A 19,692-nucleotide genomic window follows, 5' to 3' on the forward strand; every position below is an offset into this window, starting at 1 on the left:
GAAATAACTGTGCAACGAATGGTGTTCAAGCATGCAAAGCGCGGAAGCATTCCTTCAAGCTCCAGAACACACAGAAGGTGTAGTGATGGACAATGTCTTCCAAGAGGTCACTCCAACAGAACAGCAAATATTATTAGTTTAACTTTGAATAACAACAACCAAGTTTTCAATTATGCCCTGAAACCCATAGCACATAAAGCATCCAATCCAATAAGGTATCAATGTTGGTTTCAAATCCTGCAGGGGCAATATACAATATAAACTGCAAAATCATTACAAATGTCTCCAAAATTCATTTGAGAAGAATGACCATATTCTCTATAATGATTGTTTCTACATCCCTTGCATAGGAGGAAAAGTGAGACAGCCAGACAGCATAGCTACCAGTTCAACATCATAACAATGGAACAAGTAGTACACAAGGTAGTGTTTTCATTGTGCAATGCTTTCGCGGTGGTAACCTATTATACATAATATCGGAGTTAAGCTGCTTTTGACAGACACAGGCTTAGTTTAATAGCAGAATAAGGTTTCACAAGCATTTTGTTACCACACTAAGCCTTGTTGAGGAGGCAGGACACAGTGATGCATTGCCTACACAAGGGGAGCGCCGGTGTACTGCCTTTTCATAGAAACCATCCCAGAATAAAACACACCAGATATATATGTTAAAGCAAATTTTACATCTGACTTACAACACACTCTGAAAAACGGATTTCTGAGGCATTTGCGTCAGGCAGCAGAGGTATGCCTCTAGTACTCCTTGATTTATATCATCAGAATTTTCTACTCATAGTTCAGGTGTCAGATACCCAAGCTATCCCTCGGGTGCCAATGCTCCATCACCACAGGGCCAGATCCAGACCTTATCATTTCAACCCGATTTCTTCTAAAATTGCCATCGGCCCTCAGTTTAGCACTTGAGGGCACTCACTAAACATAATGAAAATCTATAAATTCAAGGAAAGAGTGGAGTTGTTATTTATAAAGTAGTCGCGCTGAACTAACAACATCAGAAAAGATATAAAACAATCAATAAATCAACTGAATTTAAGAGCCATTTCAAACCTAGAGTGGTCATCCATCTTGTGCAAGCCAAGAAAGGGCATTTCAAACAGAGGAACAACAAAACAGAAAAACAGAAGAACACCCCACTATTTCCTCCAACCAACCAATTCAAAATAGGGGGACTGCTAGGAGGAAAGAAGAGCCAAACTGAAGGAATCGCTTAGGAAGCCAACACAATAGCAGCACTGGGTCACATTTCATAATAGGCTCTGTTGGCAAAGCCATGCTCCTCAGAATAGATCCTTCTAGAAACTGGCAACCAGTGCAGCTTATGACGAGCTGCAGAGAACCAATCACATTTCCTGAAAGTGATGACAGAACACATTTCCACAATCTGAAGACTATCTAGAAAGGATGGTGACATAAATAACACAAGCTTTCAAGTGACACAGAATGAAAGGAAGGGTTTTCTTTAAGATCCTCAGTTGGAGATAAGAGGACACATGCTGCACTAGAAATTCCTTCATCGTATTTTTATCAGACGTCCTTCAATACAATCACAAGGGCAGTGTCGGTGCCTAAACCAGGCCTTAAATGCATCCAGTCTGCATCTAATAACTGGTGTTCTTCGAGATGTATAGAAAGTCAGTGAGCCAGACCTACTCACCAATTGTAGTGACTGACAAAAGAAAGATGAGCCTGTAGTTAGCATCTGCCCTAAGGTCCAAGAATGACTCATTTAAAAGGCGTTTGACGACAACTTTCTTCCATCCACTAGGAATAGTACCAGGTGTTAACGATGGAGTTAAAAGCAGGGATAAAACAGCAGACAAAGATGTCAGAGTCCTGACTGGATATACATCATTTGGGGAGACTGCTTTTGGGAGGTAAGCAAAGAGGAAACCTCCTCCTCTTCCTTGATCGCTGTGAGAGGAGTGATAAGAAAGGGTGAATGGCTTGTAATCAAGCTGCTTGAGACAGGATGAAACCAGAAGCTGTGCAATACAGTCATGAATGGCCTTCTTCGCCTTGCAGGAAAAAGGCACAAAATTGTCACAAACAAATTGGGGGAGGGAACAGTCACTTTGATACAGGGGAGACTGAGGACAGTGGAAACGGACGAAAATAAAAACACCTTGAGGAGCTGGAGGCCTGAGAAACAGAATTTGAAATAAAAGACAACAGAAGCAATAAAAGACAAATTTAATACATGAGTTGTTGACATTTATTTGGTTCTTTTAAAACCTGATGTGTGTGCACTTATGTTTTGCTAACTGCTAATGTGTTTATTTTTTACACGCAAAGTTCCATGAACCTTGATGGCTTTGAATCCCAACTTTCACTCAATGCAGTCACATGGATTCAACCTGGACACTACCTCACTCTCATGGAACACAGCGCCGAAAAGGAAGACCGTCTGGTACCAGCTTTCTCTTCTAAAGGAAATTAAAAGGTTTCTTCCAGAAAGTGACGTCTGTTCAAACCCTCATACTTTTGCATTAGCATGCTAGTGGGGACCTATGATTAGGGAGGACACATAAAAGGGAGAGAACAGTGACGGTTTGTAAAGATAACTTAACAGGAGTGGGATAATCCTGGACTCAGCAAAGTGGCTCTCCTCCTTCATCCTCAATATGTTTCTTACACAAGATGGATTCCGAAAATGGATCACAATACAGACCCCATCAATGTCTTTGCTTGACCATCCCACCCACCACACCCTCCGCACCATTATGATTTCATTTAGTCCCTTTGCATTGAACATTTACGCTTGCCAAGGCAGTGAACAGTTCTATTGCGCGAAGCTGCTCCCATGTTTCTGGTTGATCAAGTCCAAGGGGGGAGGGGGGAGGGGGGGGGGAGGGGGGGATGAGGCTCCTGCTAGAACCAGGACATATGATCAGGCTGCTGGTGGTAGACTCAATAACTCCCTCTTTGGGGATATAACATGAACTGGCGGCACCTCTACTCATTACATTTCGATCTTCTGTCCGTGTGCCGGCTAATAACTTTGTCGCTGTCAGTTGCACCAGTTCGACAGATGCCACCCCCTGGCCCTGCCATTCCTGCTGTTGCAGATTTGTTGAGACCATCCTGAGTGGTTTCCGATCTCTTGACGGTTGCCTGTGTGTCACTGTCCCCTGGCCAGCCATGAATATTGCGGACCAGTGCAGTAGAGCTGCCACTACTTATAGTAAAAGTTTGTTGTTTGAATAAATCTACAATGTGAATCTCAATGCGATCAAGTTGATCTAAGATAGGTTTAAGTTTCTCCTCTAAGATAGTGCAAAACTTTTCACAAAGGTCTACACGGCCTGAGGAATCTGTGGTCATAGGGTCACACTGTTGAGTTAGCGGAGATTGTGACTGGACTCCGAATGAAAGCTAGCCTTGCTGCTGGAAAGTTTGTTTCCGTTTAACTGCTAGGTCCTTTCCAGCGGGTCTTTTCCTCCTAGAGGCTGGGACTAGATGTAACTAAGTAATTGGGAGTGGGCTCAGCTCCCCGGAGCCAGTTTCCACATTATCGGCCAACACATCACAGGGACGAGGTCTCACCCCAGCAGGTCGGCAAGTTTGTTAGCAATAAGAGGGCAGGGATCTGTTGTACAAGACACCCGTGCTGTCGGCTGGTGCCGGCACTTTTGTGCGCGTCGGTGTTCTGGCCCCGCTACTCCTGGGCGAGATGGAGCTGGGGCACAAAATCCCACCCCAGCGGTTGGTAAGTTTGTAAGCAAAGTGCAGTCGGCGAACTTCTGTACAAGACACCCCACACCTGCAACTATGAGTAATGTGTGGTAACCACCCACCATACAGTGCAATTATGAGTCAAACCCAAAAGGAATGGGGATTTACTGTATAGACACAGAGTTGGCAGGAGGTACTATACATGGTATTCCTTTTCTGTGTGGTTTAATGCACACACTTACCACCTGCTATAAGCAGGTAGTAAAAGAGTGCAGGGCGCGGTTGTAAGGTGAGAGGGGACTAAGGGGGTGAGAAGAGTAAAGGAATGAGTGGAGAATGTTGGCTGGGAAGAGGGGTGGGCGGATCATGTAATGTAGCCTTTGACCACTGATTTTAACTGCTGGATTTTCTGCCAGTAAAACCACTTCGCTGTTTTGATGCCAAGTAAATCCGAGTGCAGCAACACCAGGCCTCTTATAAACAGCATCCCATACAAGAATTCTGCTCCACACAGATCCGAATCAGGCCCTATGTCTTTTATGAATATTTTTATAGTGAGCTGATTTGGAAGAAATAGCTGGGCACCATGATGCACAAGAAGTAATGAAAAAACAATAAAACTTCCTCGAGCTGTAAATGGCTTTTGGTTGACCTCATTGGTCGAAGTGTGCAGGATCTAGTGGTAATGAAGTTGTTTCTTTAAACGGATAACGCCAATCTTCAACAAGAAGGGGGTCTCCTGTTCTCTGATGCCAAGGTAGAGACTGACAGCAAAAGAAGAAACAAGCATTCTCTTCAGGGTGCCTGCTACCTCAAAAAAAAAAAATCTATGTGTGCAATTGGTTAATAAGCAAATCTAAAGGCTGCTTGGAAGCCATTATCTGTCTTTAATTGATGGAGCCATTCAAGCCTTCCTGGTGATAAAGATGTATTCTTTTTAGAAAGGTAATGTAACGGTGTTATCACCTGAGAGTTCAATTGCGTTCTTCAAATGGAAAATAAAAATGTGTGCATTAAGTACAGCCTGACTGCATATTACGAAAAAGATGCATTTTTTAATTTAAAGCACTTGTATTAGATTAAACACTAAACCTCTTTTCATATTTTGCAGCAGTCTTTCTTATACTTAATGTAATACAATTTTAAAATAATGACTTGGATATTCACAGTGCTTTTCATCGCAGGCTGGGATCTGGCTGCCCTATAAATATACATCACTATTCTCGGATGCACCTACAGGATTCAGTTCTGCAACTGGCTGGATACATACACAGATATCTGCAGTGATGGGATTAACCAACTGAGCTTTCTTTACATAAAATAATGCACTTCCCACCGATTACTTTGATGCACACTTTTTTTTTCTCCAATCACTGATGACCTACGCAACCCTTAGTAAGAGGCCGTCATTGAGGCCCCATCTCCAGCGCAGTCCAGCACACACCCTCTAAAATATTATGTGCGGGGGCTGAAGCCGCCCAGCTTGGACCCATGCGTTGGTGGGGGAGGCGGAGAATCTTGAAGCTCTATTAGTCTAATAGGGGTAGCGCACTTGATCCTACCAATGTAGGCTAAAATAGTGTAGAATGCCTAGTGCAGCAACAATATTAAACAAGCATTGGCAAAGCCAATAGATCTCGCCTAAGCAAGAGCTATTGGCTTTGGCAATGTGTTTCAGCCAGGTTGTACACTAGTGTGGCTGCTTTTCAGCATGGCTAAACGTTAGTGGTGTGTGGTGGATTGGAGTGGGGTAGAGTGGAATAGGGTTGCTTGTAGTAGCGTGGAGAGGGTTATGTGTAGGTTGGTTTAGAGTAGAGTGGAGGGGGCAGATTGGGGTAGATTTGAGTGGGGTAGATTGGATTGGGGCAGACGGGTTGAGTGGGGTAGACTGTAGTGGAGTGGGGACAGATTGCAGTGGAGTAGACTGTAGTGGAATGGGGTAGAGTGGGGTGGATTTGAATGGGGTGGGGTATATTTCAGTGGGGTAGATTTGGTGGATTGGAGTAGATATGAGTATGGTAGATAGGAATGGGATAGATTGGAGTGAATTATATTGAGGCATATTGGAGTGGATCGGGTAGACAGGGGAAGAGTGGGGTGGAATGGGCTAGACTGGAGCGGGTGAGGTGGGGTAGAGAGGAGTGGGGCAGATTGGAGTGGATGGGGGTACTTGGAGTAGTGGAGACTGGGTGGGTTAGAGTAGGGTAGCTTGGAAATGAGTGGGTTAGATTGGGGTAGATTGGAGTGGAGTGCTTTGAAGTGTGGTAGAGTGGAGTAAAGTAGATTGGAGTGGAGTGGGGTGGGGTAGATGGGGTGGGATAGAGTGGGGTGGAATAGATTTGAGCGGAGTAGATTGGGATAGACTGGAGTGCTGTGGCTTGGGATGGAGTGAGTTAGATTGGAGTGCAGTGTGGTACATTGGAGTGGGATAGATTGGAGTGAAGTGAAGTGGAGTGGGAAAGATTGTGGTAGAGTGAAGCATGGTAGATTGGGGTAGAGAGGAGTGGACTACAGTGGAGTGGGGTAGATGGGAGTGGAGTGAAGTGGGACAGATTGGGGGGATTGGAGTAGGGTAGATTAGAGGGGGTAGATAGGGATGGAGTGGAGTGGGGTAGATTGTTGTAGATTAGAGTGGAGTTAGATTGATTGGAGTGGAGTGGAGAGTGGTGTAGAGTGGATTAGAGTCGGTGGAGTGGGGTAGATAGGGATGTAGTGGAGTGGGGTAGACTGGGGTAGATTGGAGTGGGGTAGAGTGGATTGGAGTGGAGTTGGACAGACTGGAGAATGGAGTAGGGTAGATTGGAGTAGAGTTGGTAGAAAGTAAAGGAGGGGAGTGGGCAGATTGTGGTACATTGGAGCGGGGTAGATTGAATTGGAGTGGAGTTGGATAGACTGGAGTGGAGTACAGTGGATTGGAGTAGGGTAGATTAGAGTGAAGTCGGTAGAAAGAGCTGGAATGGAGTGGGGCAGATTGTGGTAGATTGTAGCGGGTGGGTTAGATTTGAGTAGAGAGTGGAGGGGTAGATTAGGGTGGAGTGGAGTACACTTGAGTCAAGCAAATTGGGTGGATTAGAGTAGGGTAGATTGGAATGAAGTTGGGTAGACTGGGGTAGATTGGAATGGGATAGATTGGAGTGGGAGACTTTGGGGTATACTGGAGAGGGGTAGAACGGAGTGGAGTAGCCTGGGTTGTGGTAGATTGGAGTGTGGGTGAGTGGAGAGGAGTAGATTGGAGTGGGGTAGAGTGACATGGGGTAGATTGGAGTGGAATGGGTTACATTGAGTGGAGTGGGGAAGTATGTAATGGAGTAGAGTGGAGTGAGGTAAAATGGGTGGAATAGAGTGGGGTAGATTGGTTGGAGTGGAATGGGGTAGATTGGAGGGGGGTGGGGTGGATTTTGGTGGACTGTAGTGAAGTGGAGTGGTGTATAATGGAGTGAATTGTGGCACGTTGGAGTGGAGTAGGGTAGATTGGAGTGGAGTAGGGTAGAATGGAGTAGAGTAGGTTAGGGTAGAATGAAGTGAGAGAATTTATGAGACAATCCATCCTGCTGAGTACCCATGTGAGAGGACAGTCTGTAGGCTACAATCTACCCCACTCCATTCTACCCTACTCCACTCCATTCCATTCTACCCTACTCCACTCCATTCTACCACAATGAAGTCAGTGAAAGAAGGTAAACACCAGGCTCCCTTGGAAGACGCAGCTTGACACCTGACCTCTGCCTTTGAATGCCCAACAAACATGACAAGATAAAAGCAAGATTTAACAGCATGTTCACAAGAAGAAAGTTTGAGGAAGATTAAAGTAAACAAGGTTTGGGCAATGGGAGGGACAAACTCCAACTGGACAGCCTAAAGCAAATAAACCCAGCAAATAGAAAGCCAGAAAGTCAATAGTAAGCAACAGCCAGAAAGCATTCCTAGCTCAACTTTCTGAATCTCCCCAAAATGTCTTCAGCAAACTAGACAGCGTACGCTGCGACCTACAAACACATTAGGAAAGATGGAAATGGTCGAGGCTCAGGAAAATGTGCTGATTCTTATCCAATACGAAACAGATAGAGTTTATTTACACAATCGTACAAATGCCACTTGAAATACATGCACAATGGATTTTCCTCACAGGTTCAAAAGTAACACAGGGAACTTTTCTCGGGAAGCACATGCTTCTGCTGCACGTGTCCATTTTCATAGCTGCCGAAATAAGTTTTCTGCTCGAACCAGTGTCCCACGGGCAAAAATGATGTGAATAAGCAAGTGGGAGTAAACAAAATCTGCACAATCGGATTTATGCAAAATTGTGCTTACTTAATAAACATTTCACCTGGGTCAAACTGCGACCCGTGCAAACAATTTTACCATTAAATGTAACAAAGACTGACTGGGTCGACGCGAACTGCACTTCTCAACGAACCCTCGAAATCACATTGCAATCCGTTACTTTAAAGAGATGCAAAGGTACTGGACTGATGCTTGTGTATCAGCAACAGAGAGAGAACGCGTCTGGGATGTGCCCGTAAGGGAAGGCCGCCTGAAGATTAGGGCCGCGACTTCACATTACCATTCTGAAATCGTGAATTAACTCTTCTAATGACGAGCTATCTGATCTGGACAACACTTGAGTACTGAATGCTTAGACTGTTGGAGCGCCACATTAAATACCTGGATCAGAAGCTTGAAAAAAGGGACTATATATTCCAGAAAGAGGAGAGGGCATAAACTAGACTTTGAACTTGTAATATTTAAAAGTCTATTTCGGAGGCGTTTAAAGTACACTGGTGATAAACATGCAAACAAGACACACTGAAGAGCGGGGGATAGGACAAGACAAGGGTGTCGAACATAAGTTCGGATGGGAGGCTGAATGTCAGATTTCCAGCGAATTAACTTAAGGAATAGTGGACAGTATTACATATTCAGTGTCTATCCTGAAAGTGTGCATTGGAACTGGCCCACATGGACCTAAGTTGGACCCGAACCCCCGCACCCTCCCATTCTTTGGGGTACACAATTCCTCTTGGGGTCTCTATTAATATTCTCTATTGGGCGGGAAGAGTCATTGGGACGGAAAGTCCCTCACATGGCACTGGCCAACTGTTCTTTTGTAGGTTTTTACTCCTTAGAGTAAGCTGATTAAGGGTCCTTCTTCGTGACCCCATAGCTGCGCTCCAAGGGTGGGGGATGAAGTAGTCGGTGGGGTGTTAGGCGAGAGGGGACCAAACGTGCAGCCCTCTTTTAGAAGAGGCTACTGACTTCTGTAAACAGGAACTGTGGGAATGCAGTGTGGTCTATAGCGAGGGATGGGCCTTTGTAGGTCTGGCTTACGGACCGGTTCAGACCAACTGTCTACAATACAACAGTGTTCATGGCGACTTTCTTGTCGGGAGTTCCAGCTTCTTTTTCGATGTCTTTACTCCCCATTTTTATTGTGTACGCCACCTCTGGAGAAGTTCTTCTGTACCGAGTTTGAGTGAAAGAGTTGAATTCTTCAACTGATTACATCAGAGAACTACTTTTTCATTACATTTGGGAACTGCGTTTTCAGTAGTTTTTCAGCACCTCATGAGGGCACATGTCCTTCCTTGCTCTGACGCCATATGGTCGTTCCCTCTGACATCTCCACCCCCACACTGTATCTACAGGCTTCTCACCCCCCCACACACACTCACCCCTTGCTCCAACACCCCCCTACAGAGCGTGCATTATTTATTCGTTTATTTTAAATTAGATTTCTTTGCATAAGGCCTGCAGCTGCACAATACCAGGCCGCTCGTGTCTTTGTCTCTGCGTGCATGCTTATTATTTAATATGCCGTTTTACGAACTGTAAATTAAAGTTTAAAACAATATCGCAAAATGGCCACCTGTGCGTCACAGCGCAAGTGCACGTATCGCTGGCCATATTGGAATGCTTTATTTTTTATTGGAAAAACTATTCAAAGTTGCATCGTGACATTCAAGTAAGCAGCTTGGAATGCTTCTACCTCATGAAGAAAAAACATTCTAAGATGCCTCCCCCCACGTAAAAGGTTCTGGTAGTCTCCCTTAACCGCAATCATCTGCTTCCGTATGTGTGGGACATTTATAGGAGGTGTAAGAACATATCTGTGTATGTGCCGGATGAGTGTAAGTACTGTGCGTGTCTGATGGAGAACACAGTGCAGTCAATTTTGGCTCCATATCCGTCTGGCATCCTTGAGGACGTTGTGCAAGGCTGCCCGGTATCTCCTGACATAGAAGCCAGCTGTTTAGCTATCATTAGCTCCTACTCCTGCTCTTTTGGGGTGGGGGTGTCAGGCTTTCATTGACTCTGCCAGAGTGTCCCAGCTCCTCCCCATCCCCAGGTTTGGTTCACAGCTCTCTGCGATGTGTCCTGTTGTCAGAGAGTAAACACTCACCATACCTGGGCCAGAAAGAATCAGCCCAGAAAAGGCCCCAGCTGTCTATGGCCGGGCATGTGTCATCATGCAATGTCAATGCCCTTCTGTAATTGGAGGAGCGCCCAGAACCTGAATGGTGCAGAAGAACTGATCGATCAGCTCTGATCATAAATATGGACCCTCTTGCCTATCAGCAGTGGCAGCTGCCTCAGAGCGGGGGTGGTCGGGCGGGGCGAGGGGGATGGATGAAAAAATAAATAAATAAACATACCTTCTCTGCCGCACCGCCTCACGTCTGTCCGTCCTGGAACGAAGGTCTGCTGGAAGCACCCAGGCTTCCGGACTCTCCCAGCCAATCACGCCGCTGCAGGAGCAGCGTCGTGATTGGTCTGAGCATCCTGTTTGGTCGCTCAGGCACTGCCTGGGCATGTTCTTCACGGAGCTGTGCAACCAAGCCCAATGTGAAACATGCCAAGTGTGCATGACTGTTTGGTCGGCCTAGAGGGCCGGCTAAACCGTCATGTGCACTTATTGGAGTGCAAACCACTCCTCCCCTGCTCTGGCGTCAGAGCCCCGCCCCGCCTGGACTCCCACATAAAAAAATAAAATGATAGTAACATCCTGTCATTATTTTTTTTTTTGCACTGCTGAAATAGCAGTGGCGCAACGCTCCTCCGCCTTAGCGGAGGAGCCGCCAATGACTACAAGTTGTTGAAGGATTTCTTTACATTCCAAGGCAGAACGGCACATCATTGCATCAGAGATACGTATTAGACACCACACTTTGCGCTCTTTTCAAAGGTGGGGATAGGCTTGGATCCAGGATTGTTGATTGAAGTGCTGCTAGGCACCTTTGAGGAGAAGTGTTTTGGGTGTGCACTGTTGCATGTAGGAGGTGGGGCTGCAGGTGATTCTTTGAGCCTGTGGAGTTTTCTTTTCTTGGTAGTTTCACTGAAACCTCAGAAAACTCTTGGTATTAGTAAACAATACACAAACAAATGCCTGGTAAAAAAAGGCATTCATTCTAGAGTTTGAAGAGTAGCAAAGTGGATCCTTAACACTTTGAAAATGCATCTTTATGAGACAGTAAAACCAGACAATGTTTCACAAAAAAAAACGGTACCCAGTCTGTGCGTCAAGTTAGCAGATATCATGAAATCCCCAACAGTCTAGTAGTAACTATAGACATCAAGGTTAGTTGGAAATCTAGTGTAAGGCACAAAAGCCTTATAATAACAGTTAATGTTCCATCTCTGGCTAGGATGCAGCTAGCGAGTCCTGGTTTACTTTTCGTTATTTTATGTATAGTATTTAGCTGTATGTGCTTCAAAGCACATTTGAATAAAAAAGCAAGGACTTGCCATTTTGTTATTAATGGGGACTGTGATGTTTTACTGTGTCCAGAGTTTCTATCCCTCAGCCCCCTCCTTGAAAAAGTGTTAAACTGCTCTGTCTCACTGCTTTGAGAGAGTCAAGTTCTCAATAGTAGTACCTGGTAATCCCATATGGCGGCCAGAAGGACTGCTGCCCCAGACCAGACCTGGAGCCCAGTGCTACCAAACGCTCCGACAGCGCGGAAACCATGTCGCACACCGGGACAATCACTACTCAGTAGGGGTGGGGAGAGTATGGAAAGGATTCCAGAAAAGTTCAATTTTGTAGAAAAAAAGATGAAATAATTCACTTCTAGGATTACGAATAAGGGGAGAAAACGGATTGGGAATTCTTTGAAAATGTGTCTGCTTCCACACAACAATTGCTTGTTATTATATTTAACTCTTCTTTATGTATATAAACGTGGAAAAACACGGAACATGGAAAAATGTATCTAGATGCCTTTGATGGAATTATGTGAAAACACCAAGCAAGCATTTGAAAGGCCCATTCCAATTTTTGTTGGGAATGTAAGCAAAAGTCAAGTATTAAAAACAATGTAAGAGCAAGCGACAGCTACTTCTTTTGCAGCCTTTTAAGTTAAGCTATTGATTATCCATTTTGCTACAGCGGTGGTAGGGCCTTACGTATCAAAGCATTTATCCAGGGACACAGAATGGGTAAAACAGAGGATCAGGCCCTTTGTGTAGCCAAGTGCTGTATCATTTTTCTACTTTGCGCAAAGATACTGTTAAACTTAGATACTTCCTCTGTCTTGCTGTTTTTTTTTCCCAGAAAAATTATCAACTGCAAGTTTTTGTCAAACAAGACTTTCTATTGTGGCACTTTTCGCATACCATACATGTGTGCTCATATGATCGGTATAACAGTAAACCTGAATACCGTTTTTTTTTTTAGGCAAACGAGCAACTAAAGAGATTTGTTTTGTTAAGTTATTTATATAGCGCGAAATTGACCCGAAGGTATCAAAGCGCTTTACATAAGCACCAGTTGCGTTACATAAGGACACATTAAATTTTGTTAGGCACGGGCAGATTAAGTGATTTGCCCAGAATCACAGGATGTTCAACGCTGTTGCCTAGACTCGAACCCGGTTCCCTAGATTTGAGGTCGACTGCCCTAGCCGTTAGGCCACATCCTCTTCTCAAGTTTTTTTTTTTTTTAATCTCTCAGGAAATTACAAACAATTCTTGGTTTATGTTGTTCCAAAACTCCTGTCACAAACTAGGGTAAATATATATGGAGCCGTGCTGATCACAGGGGCAAGATAAGTACTAGCCACCTCATAACTATCCAATGTATCAATGTAACTTCCAGTAATGGTACACAAGTAAGTAATTTATTCATGATCAATTACTTAAAATCATTACATGTAAACACCTAAAATTGGATTTGGCAATATATCATGTTAAAACACATAAAAAAAACTCTTAAAATGTTGACTTTCAATGCTGAAGAAAGATTAATATAGTGCCTTACTGTTTCTTCCAATGTTGCCGTTAAGGCCTATGGCTTGCTAGTTGTTATTGGTGCTTTTGTTGTTATTCGAAGGGCAGCCCGAATTGTGTCAATACATTTCCCTAGCCTGGCCACAGACTGTGTTGTTTTGGAGGAAAATCACAAATCGGAGGGTTCTCTGCAGTGTATGAGGCCATAGCTCCTGCATAGCGGGGTTAGCAAAAGGTGTTGTTCACTTGCCATCTGCCATCTTTGGGCAGCAGCACAGCAGATGAAACAAGGATTCGCGTTTATAACGAATTCTAGAATACACTAAATCTTGGACACAGTAATCACTGTTGCCTCATACTGTGAAAATATCACTGGAGTACTAGAACCCATTCCGGGTCGGAAATACAACTGGAACTGAGGATCCATGCAAAGAGATTAGAGCCCCGAAGACGTCGCTGTGCACAACAATTGAGTGCGACAAAATATGTGTTGGCTAAGGATCACAAGATTAAACTGAAGTGACTGTTTCAACAGAGGAACAAGAGTGTTTCTTATTACTGTCAATGATACATAATATATACTGTCGGTGTGTGCAAGTGACTGTTGTTTTAATTGGTACACAAGAGAGAAGGAAAACCTGCCCAGGTCCTTAAAAAATCTCATTTTTACCAATACATGGTACCCTTAATCGTTACCAAATTGGTGGTACAACTTCCTTCACTCCTGACTATCTAGAAGGCTGTAAATTGAGCATTTATTTTTTCTCCAAATTCTTTATCAGCTCTTTTGCACAATAACCAGTGCTATTAACTACACCGATGTGGTGTACAAGTCTTTTCATATCTCTGATAGGTAAATTACTTTTTGCGAGAGTATGGAGCATTCATAATATACTGTGCTTGTAATCAATCCAATATTACAGTACAAATTCAACAAGAACTCATGTTTCTCCCAGGGAGGAGACTGGAGCGCCTTGATCACTTGCCCCCTGTATCTCGTTTAATAGGGTCTGTCTTTTAGAGGGGGATACTTGGGGAGAGGGAGGTTAGTACTGATCACTTGGTTGGATGGTGACTAAGGTACTGTCTTAACTCCGGCACAGTAAATCGTCTTGCATGGATATGCTGTGAATTTTTAGTTTAATGATTATTAAGAACACTAACTGCCACCTCAGCAACGAAATGGCTCACCTTCAAAAGTTGCCCATAATTTCCGATATCTTGCACATGCGTGAGGCTTTCAATGAGGGAAAGGGGGAATCGTTTGGCTTCCATGTTGAAGTGATGGGTGGGCGAGACTAGGATTTCCACATGTATAACAGTGGCAGGTTTATTTCACTTTCTTTGGGGCATGTTTCCCCATACATAGTTTACTGTTGCTTTTTTGAGTTTTCTTATTCTAAATTTCAATAGGAGCTTGCAGAGGGTTGGAACCCTACTTTACCCTCGTGTGCAGTCGCCTGCAAGCTGTTTTGGTTGCTCTAGTCCATGGAACAGATTTCCTGAATATTTTAGAGCCTAGCTGTTAATGTAATCTTCCGGACTTGTCCCGCCAGTATATGGCCCAGGAACTGAAACTGCATCATTCCCTGAAGATCTAACTGGTGTGATCGATAAAGATCTACTGTGATTTCGTTGGACAAGGCAAAATTTGGCCATCTCTGTAGAGTGTCTTCAAGGTTGCCTGCATGCTTCAGAGCCCAAGAACACATTATCCTCATTTTGAGTTTGCTTGAGTCGGCCTCGATCTTATCTTCAAGTTAAACATTCTGGGGCAGACAAAGAATTCTCGCAGTAGAATGGACACATGAAGAAATGAGCGCAAAAACACAAACGATGTAAAGTGATGTCATCAACGGTGCTCAATAAAACAAATCAAGCACATGCTCTACCAGTTTAGTCCATGCTACTCACCATGTATGAGTTGAATGTGAGAACTCGCTTGTGTTTTCCACATGGCCACTGGGGGTCATCCAACAGATTGGGGTCGTAATCAATATACTCGCCTAGGTCACTACCTAGAGGGTTTAGAACAAAGGAGATTATTGATTTTTCTTGTAATTACGAAATGAATTGTCTGACACATAAGAAATCACATTACAAACTATGGCATACAAATTGTGGGTTAGGTATATCATGGTATATCTGCTCTAAACCTTTTGACTTCTGTGAACCCTCTCTGAATCACTGCTGGAAGCTGGAGACCACAGTCCAAGCAATTTTTATGATTTGAACCTCTAAACAACACACAAAAATATATAAACAAGCATACTGCAAATACATCAATGATCAAATATTTTAGTTAATTCACAAAAATATAAAAACATTAAAATTTCAATGGGAAGGTTGGAGCTTTTCAAAATGTGATTTTATGTCTAAAAGACAAAGCGATATGCTAGACTCTACCTATCACTAAGTCTTGCTCCTAACGTACGCTGTTTGTTGGTGCATACCAGTGCTTTAATTAAGGTCACCAATTTGTCCATACTAGATTTTGTTTGCTGTACTGGAGCTGCTACCCCAAATCAAGCTAGGAATACCAACCTAAGGTTTAACCTGCAATAGCAATTTTCTTGTAAACTGAAAACCGAATATTCGAATTTTATATCCAGATTTAAAAAAAAAATATTTACACATTATTAATACTGATAATATTTAATTTTCCAAACAGTTGCGGACCCCATGATAAGAACTGCTGATATATACAATGTACATTTAAATGCAATTTGCATCCTACGTCATCAAAACAAACAAACGTGTATGTCACTATAACTGAAGAGGGGGTGGACTGGATTCAAAGCATGGAGTTTCCTTAACCTTACACCCTTCGACAAAACCATAAACATAACTAGCATTGATAAAGCCACTCATTTTGGTTTTTGAAATTCAAAAAAGGTTATTAACACACCTGCTTTCACAGGAGCATCAGCAGTGCAAGATTTTCTCACACACACAGATCACTTTTAGTACAGTCAGTACTAGCAGTGCAAGCTTCTCGGATGCAAATAAAACAACAACAAAAAAACAGGCACAGCCTGGGTAAGGGCAGGACATGATTTCTACCCCCGTCGCCTCCGGGCTCCCAACACACATACACCACAGGCAGTAGCAGTGTAAGTTTCCCTCTCTCCCTCCCCAAAAGGTACACGGTGGGAAAGAGCAGCAATTCCTCCAGCGGTTAATATGTAAAAACATAAGTGCGGGGCTCTCGTCAGGAGGCAGCTTGCGCCAGCCCATTTCTCCTATTAGCGCCACCTAAAACACAACCAACTACTAACCATGAAAGTGGGGAGAGGAATGTGGCATAACGGCTAGAGCTGCCGACTTCGGTGCTGGGGAACCAAGTTCAAGTCTCTGTGTCGCCTCAACATCCTGTATTTTGGGCAAATCACTTAATCTCCCTGTGCCTACCATAAATACTTAACTGGTGCTCAGGAAAAGCACTGGTGTCGATGATTAAGTGCCGGTGCTGAGCACCGGAAACCACTGGCTCAAATTAAGCACTGAATTGCTTCCACACACAGGAAAGGTAACCCACAGGCAATAGCAGTGTAAGCTCCTCTCCATCACAGCAGGTACAGCATGGGCACCAGGAGTGCATGCTTCCTACACACAGGCCCACAAATTTGGTGTCCATACAGCATCAAGGCTGAGCTCAGCTGCTTTATTAAAGCACGAGACCCAATGAGATTTGAGCATAGACCTCATTCTATTAACATTATGATGGGAGTCTTCCGATAGTGAATCATGTTTCAATTTGAGCTTTCTGCTTGACATTAGATTAAATAAGTATTTAGAAAGAGTACAGGCTGAAATGGATCTTAATTAAAATGAGGCCTGGACCCACCAAATGACAATCCCAAACACGCTGTCTTGGGCAATAGTGGACGACCTGGGGAACATCAGAGAGAAGATACTTCATAGGTATGGCCACAGTGCTAGCCAAAAGAGACCCAGCCCGGAAATGGAAGTCTGCTGGCACGCCCACGCTGGCTGAGTGGCGAGAAGGTATGGGCTGGAGTGTGAAACTGTAAGAACCCATGTACAAGGTGAGGGGCTGCCCCCGCAAACACAAACTGAGTTGGGGAAATGGTGGGATTATTAGGGTCTGGAGTCTCATTAACTTGAGATCTGATAATATGAATTTTCACGAGATACAGGGTGATGCCTACGGGTGTCTTGGCGCGATAGGCTCTTTGTACTTGCAAAAACCAATAAAAAATGTATTTAAAAACAAAATAAAGAAATGGCAATACACTTTCATCAATTGCCTCCAAGTATATGTGCATAGCCCCTTAGGAAAATGCTACAGGTATATAGGTGACTTTGCGACTGACCAGAAGGCGGATACAATTACCTGGGATAATGGCTTAAGAAAAGGGGGGCATAAACTCCTACACAATTGTCTTCAAATAAAATTGAATTGTCTTATTTACAGCTTCAAGTGTCCTTTTGAATCCCTCCCTTAAATCCCACCTATCTTAAAAGTAGTTTCAACAAAGCTTATACCTTCTCTTTAATACAGCCATTCACCCTTTCTGGCCTAATTAACACACTTTCTGAAGGAAGTCCAGTCAACCACTGTACGAGCCATCTTCTGTCTTTCACAGTCCACCTCACAAACTCAACTCAGGCTAGAATTCACCATCTGCAACATTTCATCAATGTTCTGAGGCATTTTTGGTTGCAAAGTTTACATTAAAGCATGCCCCAGCTAGCACTTTCAACGCCGAATTATGGGTTACAATAGGTTATGACTGGAGTGTGCAATCACCCTGGTCATTATATATTTACAGACTCTAAAAGGAACTTAAACCTGGATGCTGCCTGGTGTAACACCGCTCAGTTCATGGAAATAGCAAATGGTGATAATGTTTCCTTAAACTACTGACTTAGACCGGCGTGAAAGACTAAAGGCTGCAAAGTAGCTAAATGGTTCATGTGCTTTTACTTTTTTATAACTAAAATACCAAAAACACACGGCAAGCTTTCCTAATATATATATATTTTTTTTACTGTTCACCATATGGGAAATTAGAAGCCACTGGCCCAAAGTGGGCTTTTCATTGCCAAACTGCAGGCTCTGCAAGTCATCTAAAGAAACCTTGATCCATGTGTTTTGTATTTGTGCATCAGTGTTGCATGTTCGCGCTAAATTGTTAAATGCTTACGTTATTAGAACGTGCATAACTCCAGTACGTTTCTTTATTAAGTGAAGGAGATCTGATTCTGACCAGTAATGTGGTGTAGGATGATGATACTCATTTAAGACTGCTATCACAGAAACAACACTAGGATGTTGACAAACTATTACTGTTTTTTTCCAATGCATTTGTATGTAATGCACAAGTTACTTACTTGTGTAACGATATTTCTGTAAGAGACATTAGCTAGTGATAGATTCCTTACCTTAGAATATCCCCAGGCGTCAGACTGGATCCGGAAAGTTTTCGTCAGCAGTACCCCTGCGCGTCGGTAGGCGTCATCGTGCGGTTCCACGTGCGTCGCTGGCGTCGTATTCGCCGAGATGACGTCATCGGAGCTACTTAGACACGCCCACGTGCGCTGACGTCAGTTCTGTACACGACTTTCCGCGCCAGGAACGCAGAGCCATGCCAGAAACCGACTACTGGTGCAATAGAACTAGGGCCCTGAAAGGGATGACCTGAACCCTAGAGAATAGTTCGCAGAACGGGGAGGATGGGCGGGGGATAAGAAATCGATCACTAACTAATGTCTCTTACAGATATATCGTTACACGAGTAAGTAACTTGTGCATCTGAAAGAGACACGTTAGTGATAGATTCCTTACCTTAGAATACATACCCAAGCAATACCAACCCCGGTGGAGGGTCTGCGAAGTGAAATCACACCAGAAAGTCATGGAGAACCGACCGGCCAAAGAAGCCGTCTCTCCGGACTGGACTGTCAAGGCAATAGTGCTTAGTGAAAGTATGCAGCGAGGCCCACGTGGCTGCCTGACAGATATCTTGCAGGGGGATACCGCGTCCTAATGCTGTAGTAGCTGCTGTGGCCCTGGTAGAATGGGCGCGCAGCCCTACCGGAGGTTCCTTTTTAGCCAGAGAGTAACAGGCTTTAATGCACAAGACAACCCATCGGGAGATAGTCCGCTTGTGCACAGCTCGGCCTTTCTTGGCGGCCACGTGGCCAACAAAGAGCTGGTCATCCACCCGGAACTGTTGTGTGGGGTTGAGATAGAATGAAAGTGCATGTTCTGGGTCCAGACGATGGAGCCCCTCTTCCTCTCTTGAAAGGTGCGGAGGCGGAAAGAAAGTGGGCAGAGTGACAGTTTGCCCAAGATGAAAGGCAGTGACTACTTTCGGCAGAAAGGAGGGACGTGGTCGAAGCATAACCATGTCCGGATGAATCGCCAGGAAAGGAGGTTTACATGAAAGAGCCTGGAGCTCACTCACACGCCTAGCGAAGGTGATGGCCACCAAGAAGACAGTTTTCAAAGTTAATAACCGCAAAGGACAGTTATGAAGAGGCTCAAAGGGAGCGCACATAAAGTATGTGAGAACCAGGTTCAAGTCCCACTGAGGCATCACAAAAGGAATAGGAGGGAAAAGGTGAGTAATGCCTATGAGAAATCTATTAACAACAGGGGACTTGAAAAGAGAGGGCTGACCAGGCAGCCGGAGAAAGGCAGAAAGAGCAGAAAGGTAGCCCTTGATAGTGCCCAGAGCAGAGCCCTGCTGGGCCAAAGAGAGAAGGAGCAATAGGACCTCAGAAAGAGGGGCAGAAAGGGGATCT

At 44.1% G+C, this 19,692-nt stretch overlaps 1 protein-coding gene across 1 annotated transcript in view; it reads right to left on the reverse strand.

The window, feature by feature from the left end:
* The window catches only part of CABLES1 (Cdk5 and Abl enzyme substrate 1), a 368,783-nt gene that overhangs the window by 63,808 nt on the left and 285,283 nt on the right, over positions 1-19,692 (reverse strand). Inside the window, exon 7 of the mRNA XM_085605768.1 lies at positions 14,833-14,936. Coding sequence (XP_085461894.1) covers positions 14,833-14,936 — 104 coding nt within the window. The remainder of the gene's footprint in view (positions 1-14,832; positions 14,937-19,692) is intronic.

The sequence above is a fragment of the Triturus cristatus genome, chromosome 5_1, assembly GCF_964204655.1.
Source record: "Triturus cristatus chromosome 5_1, aTriCri1.1, whole genome shotgun sequence".
Lineage (NCBI taxonomy): Eukaryota > Metazoa > Chordata > Amphibia > Caudata > Salamandridae > Triturus > Triturus cristatus.